This window comes from Nomascus leucogenys, chromosome 19, assembly GCF_006542625.1.
Source record: "Nomascus leucogenys isolate Asia chromosome 19, Asia_NLE_v1, whole genome shotgun sequence".
Taxonomy (NCBI): domain Eukaryota; kingdom Metazoa; phylum Chordata; class Mammalia; order Primates; family Hylobatidae; genus Nomascus; species Nomascus leucogenys.
This window is the reverse complement of record NC_044399.1, coordinates 14876747-14896180: the sequence shown is the minus strand read 5'-3', so window position 1 is coordinate 14896180 and position 19434 is coordinate 14876747. Positions and strand designations below refer to the sequence as shown.

General features: G+C 37.6%; 1 protein-coding gene across 1 annotated transcript in view; it reads left to right on the top strand.

Annotated features, from left to right (window-relative positions):
• The window catches only part of NBAS (NBAS subunit of NRZ tethering complex), a 388298-nt gene that overhangs the window by 121441 nt on the left and 247423 nt on the right, over positions 1–19434 (top strand). The window contains exons 22-25 of the mRNA XM_030800558.1: positions 5668–5751; positions 9000–9153; positions 16086–16271; positions 18089–18262. Coding sequence (XP_030656418.1) covers positions 5668–5751; positions 9000–9153; positions 16086–16271; positions 18089–18262 — 598 coding nt within the window. The remainder of the gene's footprint in view (positions 1–5667; positions 5752–8999; positions 9154–16085; positions 16272–18088; positions 18263–19434) is intronic.

Genomic DNA, 19434 nt, shown 5'->3' with positions numbered 1-19434 from the left:
GAAATGTCAACCAGAGTCATATATATCTTGTATTCACTACTTGTGAAAAACCTTCTTGCTGGTATTAATGTTTTTATAACATTCACTGTATGCCAGGTACTGTTCTAAGGGCCTTTTATGTACTAACTAATCTGATTTTCTCCTAATCCAAATGAGCTAAATGTTGTTATTATCCCTTTTTCACTTGTGAGGAAAGTGAGGCACAGGCAGTTTGAGTAACTCCATCAAGGTTCTACAGCTATGAAAGGTAGACTCACAATTCTAACGCAGAGGTTAGACTTCTCTAAGAGCATAATCTTAAGTATTATGGATTAGAATTCAAGACAATCTTTGCTTTAGTCTCATTTTCATTTGAGCAGGCAGTATTGCAGCATTAACTAAATAGATGAGGCACCTGGGTCCCAGAGATTAAGCTCGTGGTGGGAGGAGGTGAATCCAAATCCTAGAGTGCTGTTGTTTTCACTCTTGTCCCTCTTTTACACATTGCTAGCCTCTGAGAATACTGGTAAGTTTCAAAATATCTTCTTAGTTTCTGCTCTGTTTTCTAAGTTATTTATAAATGAAATTGAATCCCATTGGTCCAGAAGAGAGCTCTGAATAATGCCTTCGGACAGCTTTTTTTTCAACTTGGTGTTATGAGTGATAACTAGCTTTTTAATTGGTTTCCCATTGAGTTTCAGATCAGTTTGACTTGTTCAGTGATGTTAACCACAGTGTAGTTATACATGTAGGCCCCAAGTATTATTATTTTTATTCTTTATTTGCCAGAACGTTTTATTCTCTGCTAAATAATAGAAATAAATATAACTCCACATTTTAAAGCCAATGCATAAGAGGTGGCAATTACGAGTAATACACTGTCTATTTAACCTTTTGTTTCCAAGGCATAGAACATGAATAAAAGAACTTTTTGAAAGTTTATTCTTCATGAAATTTCTTTGAAATAAAACATTTATATTTAGTTTGAGAAATAATTGGTGGGAGAATTGTTGGATATAATAGAACTTGTTATATTAATTCCTTTCCTGCTGACAGATAAATGTTACCATCAAATGAAAGCCAGCATAGTTTATTGTTTGAAATAAAACAATGAATAGGGTTCTAATATAAAGAATCCTAAAATTAAGCAAAAGCAGCCATTATTTTGTAAAGAGATAATTTGAGTTAACAATATAATCCTTTTTTTTTTTTTTTTAGTGGAGATGATGTATTTAAATCTTAAGACTTCCCAAGCAGGGGAAAAAATAGACGAATAAGATGAAATAAAGTATATGTAAATGCAGTTTCATGTTTATAGAACTTGAGATTCAAGGTGTAAGTTTTACACCTACCCAAAGTTTCTATAGTTCTGTAGAAGGAACAGTATGGTTTCTAGGTTTTTTTCAGCTACAATTTTGCCTAACCCATTTAGTAATTGACTTAATGTCTACTAGTTTAATTGTGAATCGAATCCATGAAAAGGGTTTTCTCTGAATTTTATTAAACATTCTATCATTCTGCTTACCTAATGAAAGAATAAGTAGCTAAAATTTGGGCAGTTTTTAAAAGGTAAGAACAGAACTAATCAGTTAATTTGAAATGTAAAGAATGCTGACATTTAGGGTAACATGTATTCTTGTTTTTTTTTTATTAACTGAGATATAATGGGATATCCAACTATCCAGTTAGTAGATGTATACCATTACTACTAGTGTAGCTTGCCCTTCCATCAGTTTAATAATATGTATTAGGAAAACATTGTTGTTCTCACTCTCAGACCTGTAGATTCTGTATAAACATACCTCCTTGACATATCCATCTTTTTCCATGAACAAACTATCCCTTTCCATTGCTATATTCCGATCTTAAATTTTTGTGATATCCGTGAGATCACTTTAAAAATTTTTTATTGTGTTGTCAATTAATTCAACCTACATATAGTTTTTTGAGTCTGCTAAATGCCAGACACTATTTTGGGTGCTGAGGATATAGCACTAGACAAAATAAACAAGAATCCTGACTTTAAGGAGTTTTTATGTTGGCTGGAGAGAAGATCGTGCTTATTTCTCAAATGTTACCATTTGAAGCAAAATAAAGAACTTACAGTGATTTTATTAGCACTTTAAATGCCTAAAATTTGGTTTAAAATATATTGTTTTGTAGAAACATCCTGGAAGAAAAACAGCAACAAGAAGGGTTTTTTTTTTGTTTTTACATGAACATGAGTTATCAAACCTAAGATTAAACTATATTCTGTAGATACTAGTTTTATTAGACTAGTAATGTATTAGTTATATATCTTAGTTTAAATGTATCTTTTAATACACATGTAAATGGTCCTTTTTGGGTTGTCTATATTTAATCTTGAGAAGGCTCAAATTGCCCTCTACCAGCTGGGCACAGTGGCTCACGCCTGTAATCCCAGCACTTTGGGAGGCCGAGGCGGGTGGATCACCTGAGATCAGGAGTTTGAGACCAGCCTGATTGATATGGTGAAACTCCGTCTCTCTAAAAAAAAAACAAAACAAAACAATAGCTAGGCCTACTGGTGGGCACCTGTAGTCCCAGCTACTCAGGAGGCCGAGACAGGAGAATTGCTTGCACCTGAGAGACAGAGGTTGCAGTGAGCTGAGATTGTGCCACTGCACTCCAGACTGGGTGACCGAGCGAGACTCCATCTCAAAAAAGAAAAAAAAAATTGCCCTCTACCTGCTGTGTACAAATCTGACTGGTGGCTCCTGATGCATGGAGGGGGAATGGTAGAAAAATGGTTGGGGACTAGACTGTAGTCCCTATGTCCTTTCTACAGGCAGTTTAGTATGCTAGCTAAAAGTGTAAGCTTTGGATTCTGACTGGTTGTGTTCAAATCCCGGCTTTGTCAATTTATTAGCTTTGTTAGGATGGACAAGTTAATTTATGCTTTAGTTTTCTCATTGTAATATGAGGAAGATAATATCTACTACATTAGATTGATAGGACTAAATTGAGACATTTTATGTTAACAGCATTGTATTGGGTCTAGTCCATAGTAGGAGATCAGTCAGTGCTAAGGATTATTGTTGTCACTGATCATTGCTGATATAGCAGCAGTAGTAATAGTAATAGTAATGATATTATTATCATCATCATCGTCATCATCATCGTATCAGTGGTGATCAGCACATTTAGAAACAGACTGGTTATGCTGTACTTTGAAAATGCAGCAGATGTGAAAATCTGTTTTGGTTAAAAAAAAATACATATATCTGTTTTCTTATTTCTGTTCAGTGGAGATACCATTTTCCAACTTACTAGTCCCTACATACCAAATAAATATTATTTTGCTGAGGGTTCCTAATAACTCTTGCATCTAATATTTACTTTGAATAGAAAATACAAATCTCAACTTGTGATACATTTTTCTAAAATTCTTTTAGAAAACATTTTATGTAGCTTAAGAAACCATGTCTGTTTTAATTAAAAAGGTCATAATAGCTTGCTAGGTTTATTTATTTTCTCCTCATTCCTCAATTCATTGCTATAATTTATTCTTATGTCGGAAGAGTAATCATCATCATCCTTGTATCCAGATGTTATCTTTTTTACTTTTCAGTGATCTGTGATAAAATATTAGTTATTGACATGGAAGAAAATAAAATAGTTTTTTATTTGGTGACAAATGAAATAGTATGGTTGTAGCATCCATTCTAAATCATCATTTGTACCATTCAGAAATTTAAAATTACGGACTCACACACCTTCAAAAACCTATCTCTGGTACATAGTTTGCTACGATATTACATGCTAACTGGAAATCTGTGTTTTAGATATATAATAAACTTCTTATTTTGTATATCTAGTGGGGAACCTTGACTTTGGATAATTTGCCCCAATAATAATAACTGCAAGGGTGATGCTGTTGATTGATGAGTCGTCACTGCCCCTTCCCAGACCTCATTAACTTACCTCTTCTGTTTTAAAACCCTCCAGTGGTTTCTTATTACTTTTTACAAGAAGACCAATCTCTTCACCAACATAATTTTCAAAAGTTTATGGTGTTTCTTGTGCAAAGCGTGTCGTATAACCTAATAATATAAGAAAGTGCAATCCTTTTTCTGGGGCTATGATAAATTTTAGGAAAATGCTACTATCGATACTCAGAAATATTAGAGAAAATGTTTTACTGAACTATAAAGCAAGGCAATAGAAGTTTGCCTTAACAATTTTTGTCTTTATTCTTATTTCAGAATGATTTAGTTGTTTTCATGGATTCATGGATGTTAAAGCTAAAAGGGACTTTAGAGAGAATGTTTGAAGCCTTTCATTTTAGAGAGTCACATGCCAGAGAGTGCCTAGTTCATGAAGAGACAGATTTGTTTCTGTTTCTCAGGTGTCCTGATTTGTGGAACATTGCTCTGCTCTATTACTATACTGTGTTTACCTTGCTTTTCCGTTTAAATTTATTCTATTTTTTTTTTTTTTTTTTTTCGAGACGGAGTATCGGTCTGTTGCCTAGGCTGGAGTGCAGTGGTGCGATCTTGGCTCACTGCGAGCCCTGCTTCCCGGGTTTACGCCATTCTCCTGCCTCAACCTCCCGAGTAGCTGGGAGGCAGCCACCTCCATGCCTGGCTAATTTTTTGTATTTTTAGTAGAAACGGGGTTTCACTGTGTTAGCTAGGATGGTCTCGATCTCCTGACCTTGTGATCTGCCCGCCTCACCCTCCCAAAGTGCTGGGATTACAGGCGTGAGCCACCACGCCCGGCCTGAATTTATTCTTATATTATATTCAGTCAGGCCTTATCTTTGCCTCCTGTAGATTTTCTTTCTTGATCATGGCTTACTGCAGTCTCAACCTTTTAGTAGGGCTCAAGCGATCCTCCTACATCAGCTTTCTGAGTGGTTGGGACACTGGGACGACAGGTGTGCCACCACCACACCTGGATAATTTTTAAATTTTTTGTAGAAATGAGGTCCCACTATGTTGCCTAGGCTAGTCTTGAACTCCTGGGCTCAAGCAGTCCTCTCTCCTTGGCTTCCTAAAGTGTTGGAATTACAGGTGTAAGCCACCATACCAAGCCTAGATTTTCTTTCTGTTGTTTTTCAGTGATACTTTTGAGCCTGTAGAATCATTCCTTTACTCTATTACCTGTCCTCTAGGTCTGTGCTATCTAATATGGTAGCCACTGGCCACATGTGGCTATTTAAATTTAACTTAATTAAAATTAAATTAAAAATCACTTTCCTAATGTCAGTAACCATATTTTAAGTGCTTATAACCAGTAAGCATTTACATAGCTGGTGGTTGGATAGCACAGATGCAAAACATTTCTGTGATCACAGGAAGTTCTGTTGAAAGCACTGCTCTGGATTGTAAGCTGGGGCAGAAGACCATTTATGTTGGTTTTAACAACATGTACTGCAGGCTTTTGATGAGTATTTTAGAATATGTGAATGAAAACTTACCCATACCATCCTTTAATTACTTGCCAAATTTTTTATTTGTAATTTTTCCTTTTGAGCCATTTTATGATTCAGCAATATGGTATTTCCCATTTACATAGTATATATATAATGTGTATCCTGTACCACTTAAAATACTATAAGCATGAATCTTAGATATTAATGTTATAGAGATGTTATTTGCATTATACTCCTTGTGTGGCTAAGTCATTGAGGTAATGTGAATTTTAAATGCTTATTTTTTTAAGTTTTAACGGTGACTCCCTGGTGATCATTCCTTGGCATGAACATAAACACCGAGCTAAAGATTGGTGCGAGGAGTTGGCTTGCAGGTCAGTATGAGCCTGCAGGAGGCATCTTTGTTTCTTTGTGGGATGGGTGAACTGATGACTCTGTGAAAGTGGTGTCTGACCAATGAAACCTTACTTGATGACACTCCGTAATTTAGAAAGTTTGAGTGAAGTTTTAAAAAACTCCTTTGACTCAGTTATGTTAAAATTTTTTAATGGAAAAATGAAATGCTACAAAGGAATTATGTTAAAAAATGATGCTTATTACAACAACTGTTTTCATTTTGTGTTATTCCCTTTCAGTCTTTCACATAGAGTGATATTAATTTTTTTATAGTTGTAATTATGGTATGTATGCAATTTTGTTCTTGATCAGTTTTAATTTTTATTCTTGTCAGATTTAACTTTGGGAAGCCTCAGAATGTGTAGGCATCCAGTACTGCAGAAGGGGGGTGGGAGAGTCGGTGTGGGGCTGAAAATTCTTCCGAGGAATGTTGGAGTCCCTTTATGGCCTACTCCTCAAAGTCGGGTAAATACTCCTTCACTGTCTCTCCTCCTTTTTTTTTTATTTTTATTTTTATTTTTTCCGTGTGAGACAAGAGGTTTGTGTTTTTTTTGACTCGTGCATTGAGGCAGAGGGCCTCTAAATTGAGCCAGAAAACCTTCAGATTACTGGATATTAGGCACATCATAGGAGGAGTTGAGTAATTGGTTTGAAAATCTGGGCATTTAGAAAATGTATGATCTGAATGTCCAAACTCTGGTTTCCTTCCCACTCCCTGCTCCCAGATGCAGGCATATTCCCCAAGTAGAAGTTTAGAGAGTTCTCTTCTGGAGAATGAGTAACCTCTGAAAAGAGGTTTCTAGATACTGAGATATGACCCTCAAAAGTTAGTGCACCACAAGGTCATAATGAAGCCAACAAACGAACAGGCCCTGCCACCTGTGAGAGCTTCCTGGCCATCCGAGGCTAGACGCCAGCAGGAACAACGAATGAACAAGAAGGGCAAAACGTATGGAAAATGGAACTGAAAGAAAGTGATACCACATACACAAAGAAAACTTTAAAAATTATCATTGATATTGCCTGGTGATAAGAGAAGATACTGTATTTGTGAAATATCAGTAACGTTGTATAAAATAGAAACAGAATTAAGAGAAATTTAGGACATTAAAAATGTGATAGTTGGTACATAAAAATTAGAAGAGTTGGAAGATAAAAGCAAGAAGCTTTCCTAGAAATTAGGTTAAAAATACATAGCTAGAAAATGAGCAGTTATTTAAAAAACAAGTCTGATATTCAAGTTATAGATGAAAGAGATGTCATGGGTAATAGGGAGGAAATTAATAAGAAACAATTCAAGCCTATTGCTTTGAATTGAAGATTATGCATCCTCAGAAGTGTCTATTACATTACAGCATACCACCATGACCTTCCAGAATATTTGGGATACAGTCTTGTGAAGAGAAAGGCATGTTACGTAAAAGGAGTTAGGAATCAGAATGACCTCAGTCAGGCACCTTAGGAAAAACAGTAGAAACTAGAAAACAATGGAGCAATCCTTTGAAACTTTTAGAGGAGAATATTTTTTGCTATAGATTTCTGTATCAGCTAAAATCACTAGTCAGATATGAAGTTAAACACCTAAAGGTTTATAAAATATACTGTTGCTGTTATAATGTCTGTGGTTATTTATAGTGTAGAGTTGAGGGGAGACTGGGGAGAGTGGAAAGCAAGAAGAGAGCTGGGCTAACAAGCCTGTGTCCTTGCTGGTACTCATGCTTGGGGAGAGGAGGGAGGATGCTGTAGCAAAGGTGACTGAGAAGGGGCAGCCAGAGGGAGGAATGCTTCACGGCGTGACAGCAGACTGACGAGGGGAAAAGGGCATTTCCAAAAGGAGGAGTGGTCAGTTCTATCAAAGAATGCTGAGGAGGAAATAAATACGTGGAAATGAAAGAGGTATCAGAGGAACTCAGTGTTACTGTTGGCCCCTTTTTCTTGCAAAAATAGAGCAGGTGTAAGAGATGCCAGGAGGAATGAGTGATGTGCTTCGTGTGGGCAGAGCTGGGGGAAAATCCCTGGAAGAATGTTAAAAACACTGTGAGACTAGTAAGTGAAGGACCATTCCATATATAGGGAGGTTTTATTGTAGTGGCAGGTATAAGCAAAGTAGGTTGTCTAAGGCATGTGGATAAAATGCCCCAATGTTTACAGGCTGTGTTTCTGCTAATAATTTTAACAAAAATAACAGTAAATAAAATTAAGCACTTCCTTTGTGCCAGGCAGTGCTCTGTTATTTTGAATTTTCACAACATTCTTGTATAGTGTTTTCCCCATTTAAATAAAAGGAATAAAAGGAATAAATAGGAATAAAGGAGATCTTAGACTAGTTGTAGTTAAGGAATTTGCAGGTTTCACAGCTTTCAGTGATGGAATTGTATGTCTGATTCTATTCTGACTCCAAAGCTCATTGCCTTACAAGAAGAACCATTGTGGCACCAGTCATGTACTACCAGCTTGCTTTAGATGAATGACTATCCCTAATGGAACATAGCATTTTTACATATGCCCATCTGATATTTGTTACTTTCTATTTTTTTTGTCCTTAACCATGGAAGGCAATTGGCCATGATCATTCTCATTAAAAACTCCTCATAATCTGCAGTCCCCACGAGGTTAGCCCTGTGTATGTTCCTCCAAGATGTGGTTTGTTTTTTTTCACATTTGATAGGGAATGGTATAGAGTAGTCTGTGCTGTGCAAATGTCAGTACAGTACTAAATTGCTGGCACCTAGTAGAGGTATATTATCAACATAAATAAGGTGTATTTCCTCTTATTTTTATGAACATCGAAAACAAGATTTCTTAATTCAAATTCAAATTGGAATCACTCGGGATATTTTCCTAAACTAGGCCTGGCTGGCCAGCACAGGAGATTTTGATTGAGCGGGCCTGTGGTAAGCACCCAGCTGTGTATATTTTGTCAAAGCTTCCCTCGGTGATTTTTGATTTTGTTAATACTTATTTGATTTATTTGTGGCATAGCTGTTTTGATGTATTATGCCTTCTGATTTTTTAAATCAGGAAAACGGGGGGAAAATAAGCATCCAAAAAAGTCTCATTTATCTTGTAAGGGTGCGTGTGCATGTGATAAGATACACAAACCACATACATGTATGCTCCCTGTCTCTTACTCTCTCCCCATCTCTGTCCCTGTCTTTCTCTCACAAAATTATATGTTTTTCCAACATTCTAGTCAGTTATTAATTGGTCCTTTTGTGCTTCACAGAATGGTTGTTGAGCCGAATCTCCATGATGAAAGTGAATTCTTGTATGCTGCACAGCCTGAGTTACTAAGGTTCAGGACGACCCAGCTTACGGTGGAGAAGGTTGTGGACTGGTATCAGACCAGAGCAGAGGAAATAGAGCATTATGCCCGGCAGGTGAGGGGAAATGGCAGCTGCTGCTCAGTAATGTTAGTGGAACTGCCTTGGATCCTTAGGATTCAGTACACGGAGTCGGGGCTGACAGCAGTGCAGGCATCATATATATAATTGCAAGAGATGAATTGAATATTTATTTCTTTGTTATCCTGTGCATTAGAACATTTTGTGGCTTTTGTTTTGGATTCTTACAGAGCAGGTGCATACAAGTAACGTTAAAACCTAAGTTGCAAAATGTGGTACATACTGTCCCTTGTTTTCTATATATTTTTCATAGGCTTAGCACCATATAGTTTAAAAGATCGTGTCTACATACAAATTCTTGGTTAATCCACTGTTTTATTGCAGTAATGCAGTTGATTATAACTTTGCCTTTTAGGAACCCTGTTTGAAGTTGTTTCTAAGGTTTTCCTGAAGTTCATGCCTAATTTCTCTCAGTTCTTAGACACTTTCACAGAGATGCCAAATAGCTGCATTAGAGAAGGATCTGGAAGAGAGAGATGAGGATTATACTGAACCTTAGGGTATCTGAATATTAATCTTGACTCTTCAGCTAATAGACTTTGTGACTCGGACCTATTGCCTGCCTTTTCTGTACCTTGGTTTTCCCGTGGGGTTGGTTCTAGCTAGCAGATGATGATTTCTTTCTTCCACGTTCAGTCTTCACTTTTTACTGCCTGTACTACCATCAGCCTTTGATTTGACAGGAAAGGTGAATCTAGGTGGTCTGGTGAGCAGCAGTACCATGGGAGGTAATATATACCCCTTTGTTTAAATTTCTACTTAGTTGAGCTTCAAGTCAATGACAAGTTTTTAAAAAATTTTAAAAATAAGCCGGGCGCGGTGGCTCACGCTTGTAATCCCAGCACTTTGGGAGGCTGAGGCGGGCGGATCACGAGGTCAGGAGATCGAGACCACAGTGAAACCCTGTCTCTACTAAAAATACAAAAAATTAGCCGGGCGTGGTGGCGGGCGGCTGTAGTCCCAGCTACTCGGAGAGGCTGAGGCAGGAGAATGGCGTGAACCCGGGAGGCGGAGCTTGCAGTGAGCTGAGATTGCGCCACTGCACTACAGCCTGGGCGACAGAGTGAGACTCTGTCTCAAAAAAAAAAAAAAAAAAAAAAAAAAAATTTTTTAAATAAATAAATACAATGAATTTCTACTTACTTTATCTAGCATGGCCCGTGTGTTTCCACGTGATAGATTTCTTGAATTTCTGCTTAACCTAATTCCTATTTATAATATTCATAGCATTGAAGATGAATTATTTGCTGAGCTATTGGGAATATTCTAGACTAAACTCTGGGTAATGGCCAAGAACATTTGTGATTGACATCCTAGTCTATGAAGATGCACTTTTGAAAATGTGTAGAGTCTGAAGAGATAACACAATGAAGTGAATCTTTGGAAATAAGCTAGTTCAGTTACTTTAATTCTGTATTTTATAAATAGATAAAGTTCACAGAAAGAAGAATGAACATCTTGCACAGGGATATACAGTGGCAGAGCCAGACAAAATCTGGGTCCCTATATAGTCTTTTAAAATAGAATCTGTATTAAAAAAACTGTAAAAAAAATAAATAATCAACTACACGTAGGTTGTTGTAACATGCACCTAGACATTTTTTAAGACTCTAGTGGCACCATATGACTTATAGGAGTTTTGCAAATATATGTGTTTTGCTGTTATCTCTGGCTGACAAGAAAAATGATTTTGTTAGATAGACAAGTTTTGTTTGAGCCTTTTGTAGTTTCCTAGTTGAACTTCTAGATAAAGCTCTTTGAGAATAAGGAGAAAAGTGTGTCTGTGTTTGTGTGTGTATTTATATGTACACTAAAAAAAAACTTATTTCTGGGTAGTTTTGTCAGTTGAGCTAGGAATGTGAATTAAAAAATTTCTCATGTCAATAAAAAGTGCTGGGCAATCAGTATCATGAATTTTAAAAGATCATTAATGATTCCTCAATTTTTGGTGTTTAAATATTTTGTAACCCAAATTTCAAACATTATTCAGTTTCAAAAAATTAGTAACAGAAAAAAATGCCACAATGGAATGCAAAGTAAGCTGTGGGTTTTTTTTTTTTTTTTTTTTACAATCAACTATTTTGTTATTTATTTATAGACTTTATTTTTTAGAGGAATTTCAGGTTTGCAGAAAAATTGGATAGGAAATACAGAGTCCCACATTGCTCCCCCCACCCGCAAGTTATTAGTAACGTCCTGCATTTGAGCAATACATTTGTTAGCATTGAAGAACCAAGATGTCCTTCAGTAGATGAACAGATAAACTGTGGTGCCCCCAAAATGGAATATTTACTCAGCTCTAAAAAGAAATAAACTATCAAACCATGGAAGACATGGAGGAACCTGAAATGCCTGTTACTTAGTGAAGGAAGCTAATCTGAAAAGGCTGCATACTGTATGATTCCAACCATGTGACTTTTTGGGAAAGCCAAAACTATGGAGTCAGTGAAAAGATCAGGGCTTACAAGGGGCTAAGGGAGATGGAGGAATGAATGGACAGAGCACAGAGGAGTTTGAGGGCAGTGAAACTATTCTTCACTGGATACCATAATGGTGGATATGTGTCATTATGCAATTGTCAAAACTCTTGGGATGTACAGCACTAAGTGAATCTGAATGTAAACCGTGGACTTTGGGTGATGATGATGTGTCAGTGCAGGTTCATGGGCCTGGTGGGGGATGTTGACAGTGGGAGAGGTTGTGTGGTTGGAGGATGGGGCAGGAGATATATGGAAATTGTACTTTCAGCTCAATTTTATGGCAAACCTGAAACTGCTCTAAAAAATAAAGTGTATTAAAGGAAAAACCTACAGAGCTTTCTGGAACTTAAATTTGTAAATAACCTAGCAATAACACCTGGACATCTTGAATTCTCTTTTTGAGTAATAAGGGATAATTATAAAGAAAGTAAGGTGATTTTGGAGGACTTCAGTTGGCTTGTATTCTTTTTCTCATTCTTTCATTTATTTTAAAACACTTAGAGGCTTTTTTTTTTTGGCTTCATGCTAGGTATTGATGTTTCATGTGGGTTATGCTGTGATCAAAGTGATATCTGACATAGTTTTATCTTTTTCATTTTTAGAGATTTGATTGATGTGAGAATTCTTTTTCCTTAGTGCCTTTAGCAAAACTTGTTTGTTGGTTTAGGAAAATGTTTATTGTGGTGAATTTTATCTGGCAAGGGCCTAGGGTATATGATAGAATTCTGTAAGTTGCATTAGAGCCTACTTGCAGTTAAAGTGTCAGTAATTTCATTTTAAAACACTTATACTTTAGTAAGTATTTGGGAAGGCAACAGATTCAAAGCTGATATTAAAAATACTAGTTTGGATCACAAAATTGGTTAGTATATTACAAATTGCTGATGTACTGTGTGTTCAGACTATCACTTGCACAAAACTGTGCTCTATGCATCAAGTTTTCTTAATGCTTTGTGAGAATTAGTTTGAGATAGAGGTTTTTCTGTTTTTGTTTTTTTAAAAAACTTGCTATAGAGGTAGATGTATTCTTTCAGACTTGAACTTTGTTTTTACTGCTAGGCATTAAGGTAAAAAAACATGTGCTGTTGAAATGCCACGAGAGCCCCCATATTTTGCCTCATACTGTACCTCCCTCTACTGTTCCCCCTTTGTATTTACTTGGACCACTCTTTCCAACTGAAAATGCATTTCTTCTTTTTTCGCTTCATCTTCACTTGTCCATCCTTAGGTCTTTGAAGGGTTGTGAGTGGGCCTTTATTATTGCCTGGCATTTTTTCTTGGCATTACATTGCTGCCCCCTCTTCCCCTTCTCCTCTACTCCTTTTACCCCACCACTTCCCTCATCATTCTCAGAACATGATTTGGCTTTGTATTTTATTTGAAAATTTGAGAACTCTATTCCATTTGCACGTGCTCCTTCCAGCTTTTCCCAAGGAAGAGGGCTCTCCTCTTTTGGTCAGAGCCACTTTCTTTCCTTACCTTGCTCTAGATTCCACATTCCCACCTGCTTAGTGTGGCTTTCTAAGCCGTCTGTTTTTTCTGGCTTGTATCTTTTACCTCTCTTTCTTTACTGTGTCTACTCTCTCTGCCCCTCCCCTTTTTGTGGGCATAAAATTCACATCCCTTGTATTTTATAAATAAAAAAACAGAGCCATATTCTCCTTGGCTTCTTTCTTTGCTTTTTATTTCTATCTCAGTTCAGCTCAGAAATAGCCACTCTGCTTTTTGTTTACTCCTCAGTTTCCCAGAGCCTGGCGACTCCCACCACCCTTCTGAGACTGCACTCGGTAAGGCTGACAGCCCATCTCAGTCTACCTCTTAATGTCACATTCCCTTCATTTGTAGTTTAACATCGTTGCTTTTTGACATTATTCACTGCTTCTTTCTTGTAATTCTTCTTCGGCTTCTGTGATATTATTTAAGGTGTTTCTTGTCATTATCTTAACCATTCATTGTACTCTTCTCCTAGGGCTCATGTTCTTTGGCCTGTCCCTTAATTATTCCTATTGGCCAGCGTGCTACTGTTATTACTAGAGGAGAGTCTGCAGTTGTGAACCATTTAGATCCCTCTCCCCAAATACTGTTCTATGATGTTTGTGCTGACAATTCTCAAATATCATCAGTGGCTGGGCGAGGTGCCTCATGCCTGTAATCCTAGCACTTTGGGAGGCCGAGGAGGGCGGATCATGAGGTCAGGAGATCGAGACCATCCTGGCTAACATGGTGAAACCCCGTCTCTACTAAAAATACAAAAAAATTAGCCGGGCGTGGTGGTAGACGCCTGTAGTCCCAGCTACTCGGGAGGCTGAGGCAGGAGAATGGCGTGAACCCAGGAGGCAGAGCTTGCCGTGAGCCAAGATCGCACCACTGCACTCCAGCCTGGGCGACAGAGTGAGACTCCATCTTAAAAAAAAAAAAAAAAAAAAAATCATCGTCAACCAAGTACATGTACTTTGGCACAGAGTTTGTTTTCTTCTTCTTGGACCTACTATTGGGCATCTGTATCAAGATGTCTCATGGCCACCTCAGAAGCAACATGGTCAATATGGAATTAAAAGCCAGGCATGGCATGGTGGCATGTGCCTTTAGTCCCACCTACTCGGTTGTGGAGGTGGGAAGATCACTAGAGCCCAGGAGTTCAAGGCTGTAATGTGCTATGACTGCCCTTGTGAATAGCCCACTCCACTCTAACCTGAGCAGTATAGGAAGACCTTGCCTCTAACACACACACACACACACACACTCATACACACACACAATTTTTACTTTTGATAAATGTACTCTTCTACACACACACACACATATATACATGAATATGAATTTCTGCTGTGGATTAGATGAGAAATCATTCTAGACTCCTCTTTACTCAAATTTCTCATCTGCTCTGACCAAATTTCACAAATTCTGTCTGCTTAATTATCTGTTATGTTCTTTCTCTTGTATGTCTTCAGGAACACTGTCATAGTTTAGCCCCTTAATATTTTTGCCCAGTATATTAGAAATATGCAACAAGTATTTACTGTCTGTGAATAAGTGTGTGAACTAATCAGTCAATGAATGGGGAATCAATGTGTTTCTGTCAGAATTTCTCTAATACTGGTAACCGTAATTCTTCTGAGCAGCCTGCCTATGTTTACTCCAGTCCGTTTCCAGTTCATCATGTACATTTCATTCATCAGTCAGTAAATACTTAGTATTCCTTCCAAAGTATAGATCTATTTGTGACATGTCTGTCAGAAATCCTCTGCCTTCCTGATCAGCTGCGTGTTCCTTAGCTTGACACACAGCATTCACGATCCGGCCCGTCCCTCCTATTCTAGCCGTCTTTCTCATTGCTTCCCTTCACACCTTCTTTTCAGTCACGTGGAATTGTACTTTCACAACTCACCATGCATCTCTGCATTCCATGCTGCTTTCCTTCCCATAATTTTCCTTCCTCACCTCACAAATACCCCTTGATTCTTTAGAGTCCATGCTAAGTGTTCCCTCCTCTGGGTCCCTCTCAGGCTGGCTAAGTGCTGTCTTCTGTGGGAGCCGCATCATACACAGCACTCACTGCACTCTGCTTCGGTCATTGTGGTTGTCTTTTCTTACAAGGCTGAGAGATCTTTGAAGGAAGAGACCTCATCTTACTCAGTTTTGTATTCCTAACACAAATGGTGAATGGTGCTTAGCTCATAGTAGGTCCTCATAAATAATTGGGAATAGGAGAGTAAGAAGTAGTGTGAGAGAGAATGGCCTTAGACTACACTAGATCATTTCTCTATCACTCGGAGAATGTATCAGTTCATAAATTTGACCAGGAAATAGCGGTCAAATGGCTGTTTCCTGAGCATCTTCAGGAATATCATTCTGTGTTTTTGTCTTTTGAAGGCTAAATATTTGAATTGAGACTAAGAAAGTGTTTGTACCATAGTTATTCAGCAAATATTTATTGAATGACTTTTATATGGGAGGCAGTGTGAAAGGATAGATACTAAACAGGAATATAAAAGTAAAACCTTCAAAACAAACATTCTTTTTGGAAGCAGAGTGGTAATAGTAAAAATAAGGTTATTTTGACATTATCATTAGTAGGTATGTGTTTTTTCTCTACTTGTTATGTAAATATAATGTTGTGAGAATTAAAAGAAATATGTAAAGCCACATTGTGAACTGTAATGCTCTACAAATTTATAATAGGCTGGTTGTCTTTCTCTTATCTTCCGTATTTCTTGCTGATTGTTTGATTTCTTTGAAACAGTTTGATGCTGATGTATTTGATGAAGGACTCTGATGTTTTTGCAGTAAATAAAAAACATATGTTACTGGTAATGCAATTTTATAAAAAATGATTATAAGAATTAGATTCCGTACTGGAGACTTTTACTTTAGAATGGATGAGAAATATATGATACTCAGGAACTTATTGTTGTTTTTCAATTTTAGGTGGACTGTGCATTGTCACTTATTCGACTTGGGATGGAGCGGAATATTCCTGGTTTGCTGGTTCTCTGTGATAATTTGGTTACTCTGGAAACATTGGTTTATGAAACCAGGTGTGACGTAACTCTAACCCTGAAAGAACTCCAGCAGATGAAAGACATTGAAAAACTGAGATTACTGATGAATAGTGTAGGTTTTATTTTAACTTCCTTTTTAAATATTTTAAAGCATTTTCTATGCGCTTTGATACATATGTGTCTCAAGCCAAATATGAAATGTTCTACAGACCTGAGAAGTCAGTAAATAAAGATTGACTTTTTTCACAGTAAAATATTATGCATAACTTACTGAGCACATATAAAACTATTTTGTTTGTGTTTATACCTTGCTTGCCCTTTACTCAGACCCATCCGTATAGCTTTTTTTTTCCCTTCTAGTTAGGTGTATTTCTAAACTAGCTAGTGATTCTAGTAATCCTGTGTTTAACCTTTCACTTTGTTAAAATTCCCAATTACTTATATATTTCAAGGACTGGAAAAAAGTATCAGGGTTAAGAGGACCGGGTGGTTGTTTGAAGAAAACATCTTGGCTTCAGGGTTAGTGTGTTTAAGAGAATTTTCCCAGTGATTCTTAGATCATTCTGTGCTTTATCCTCAAAATTAGAACCTTATTTGTACTCCGGCCACTGAGTCAACAGGCAAGAAGGATGGTGCTGTGGAGGTGGTAGCTGCCAACACTCTTTCTAGTCTTTTGCTCATTGGCAGCTTAGGTTGAATGGTCCAGAAGAAGGGGCAGAGTCACAACTGCATGATAGGTTCTTTTTGCTCCCTGGACTCTTTTTTTCTCCTTCTCTTCCACATTTCCCGCCATCTTATATTTATCTTCCTTTTTTTTTTTTTTTTCTTTTTTCAGATGGAGTCTCACTCTGTGGCCCAGGCTGGAGTGCAGTGGCACGATCTTGGCCCACTGTAACCTCCGTCTCCTGGGTTCAAGCGATTCTCCTGCCTCAGCTTCCTGAGTAGCTGGGATTACAGGTGCCTGCTACCACACCAGGCTAATTTTTGCATTTTTAATAGAGATGGGGTTTCACCATGTTGGCCAGGCACTGGTCTTGAACTCCTGACCTCAGGCGATCCACCTGCCTAGGCCTCCCAAAGTGCTGGGATGATAGGCGTGAGCCACCTCACCCGGCTTATCTTCGTTTTGTCTCTCCCTCTGTCTTTACTTTCCTGTTATCTCATTAGTTTCTTTTCCTGATAATCTACCTAATTAAAATTAATTTGTGTTATATGTTGACTCCTCTTAAGAGCTTTAGGTGTATCTTTTGGGGGATAATTAAGAGAAATGATTGTGTAATTTTAGGGATAATGAGTAAAACTATCTCTGTCATTTGGAATTTTGTAAAGGTGGTTGTAAAGGGGCAAAACAAAGAGGAAGAGGAAAAAGAAGGGAGAGATTCCTGACTTTTATAGATGAAACCCTATTTTTTAGTGGCCCCTATTTTAGAACCTGTGCTTGTTTGTATATCTCTGTCTTTCTACTTTTTTCGTTCACTCTTTGTTCACTCTTTGTTGGTCTAAGGTCTCCTTTTCTGTCTGTCTCTGCCTCTTTTTATACTCTCTCTCTCTCTCTCTGTCTCTCTTTTTGCATATGCCTTCTCTTTGCTCTGGACGACCTCATGACTGAGTTGTAATAGCAGCATGTTGGTTATCTAGAGCTGAGCTTAGGCTCCTTGGGACCCCATATTGCTTATGATGTAAAGAGATGAGCCATAGTGATATTGTTGCTGTCAGCTCTACTAGCCCCAGTAGCAGGTGATTCATTTGCCTGCTACCTGTCAATCCACATGTGAGTGGTGAACTGGACTGTGTGTTTTAGAGTGTTGGATTTGCACTGTTTAACATCAGTCTGAGGACCTGTAAGCTTTAGAACTTGCTGTCTAATATAATAAGGCATTTAGTTTAACTTCATTCTTGTTTGTCTGTTTTGCTTGATTGTACTTTCAGTGTTCTGAGGACAAATATGTGACAAGTGCCTACCAGTGGATGGTTCCCTTTCTTCATCGTTGTGAGAAACAGTCACCTGGTGTGGCTAATGAGCTATTAAAAGAATATTTAGTAACTTTAGCTAAAGGGGACTTAAAATTTCCCCTGAAGATATTTCAGCATTCCAAACCAGATGTAAGTAGAAACTAACTTCTTAAAATTCTGTGCACTTTTTCCCCTAGAGTATTAGGTTTTATTTATACAATTTTTATGGTAGGCTTTGCAGATAATTTCCCTTTAAACAGAAAAATGATTGTCATTTTATTGTTTAAAAAGTTTTAACAGCATAGTCAAAAGTTTGTAAAATTATGTTTATTTTGATTGATTTCATTCCAAAGTTTGTTTGCCATCTACTATATTTAAGAAGCTGGCAATACCAAGAAGACTAATAGTTGGCAAGTATTGAATTCTTCTATACATGACTTTCCCAGTGTTACCTCATTTAATCCTTATAACAATCCTATGGCATAGATACTTTTATTATCTTAATGTTACAAGAAATGAAAATTGTGATATAAAGTGAATAGGGTAATTGCCCAGGGTTACACAGTAAGTAGAGAAACCAGGATTAAAACATATATTGTAATTCCACAACTGTGTCCTTAACCAGTACACTTTTTCCTACCACAAACAGGAAAAGAGGTTTCTGCCCTCGAGGACCTTCACAGTATTTATGCAAATTCTTAAGTTCTCATAAGACATCTTGTAATTATTCTTTTTTTCTTTTTTTAAGACAGAGTCTCACTCTGTTGGCCAGGCTGGAGTGCAGTGGCATGATCTTGGCTCACTGCAACCTCCGTCTTCCGGGCTCAAGCAGTTCTCCTGCCTCAGCCTTCCGAGTAGCTGGGATTACAGGTGTGTGCCACCATGCCTGGCAAATTTTTGTATTTTTAGTAGAGACAGGGTTTCACCATGTTGGCCAGGCTGGTCTTGAACTCCTGACCTCAGGTGATCCGCCTGCCTCGGCCTCCCAAAGTTCTGGGATTACAGGCGTGAGCCACTGCGCACAGCCAACATTTTGTAATTATTCTTAATAATTCTTATATTTGCTTACAATTACTATATGTGTAGCTTTGTATTTCTAAAGGGTACAAATGATTGTTCATATTTCCTGGTAGTATAGTCATTTTGTTAAGTGTAGTATACTTTGGCAATATCAGAAACCTAAAAATTTAGCCATCGATCAAATATCCTGTTTCAAGAGATAATGTCTCCCTTTCCGTTGGAGGGTATGCAAGCAAGTTGGCAGAGCCACAGAAGGCGCTGACTTTGTAGTGAGGTTCAAAACATTAGATTGGGGTTCAAGT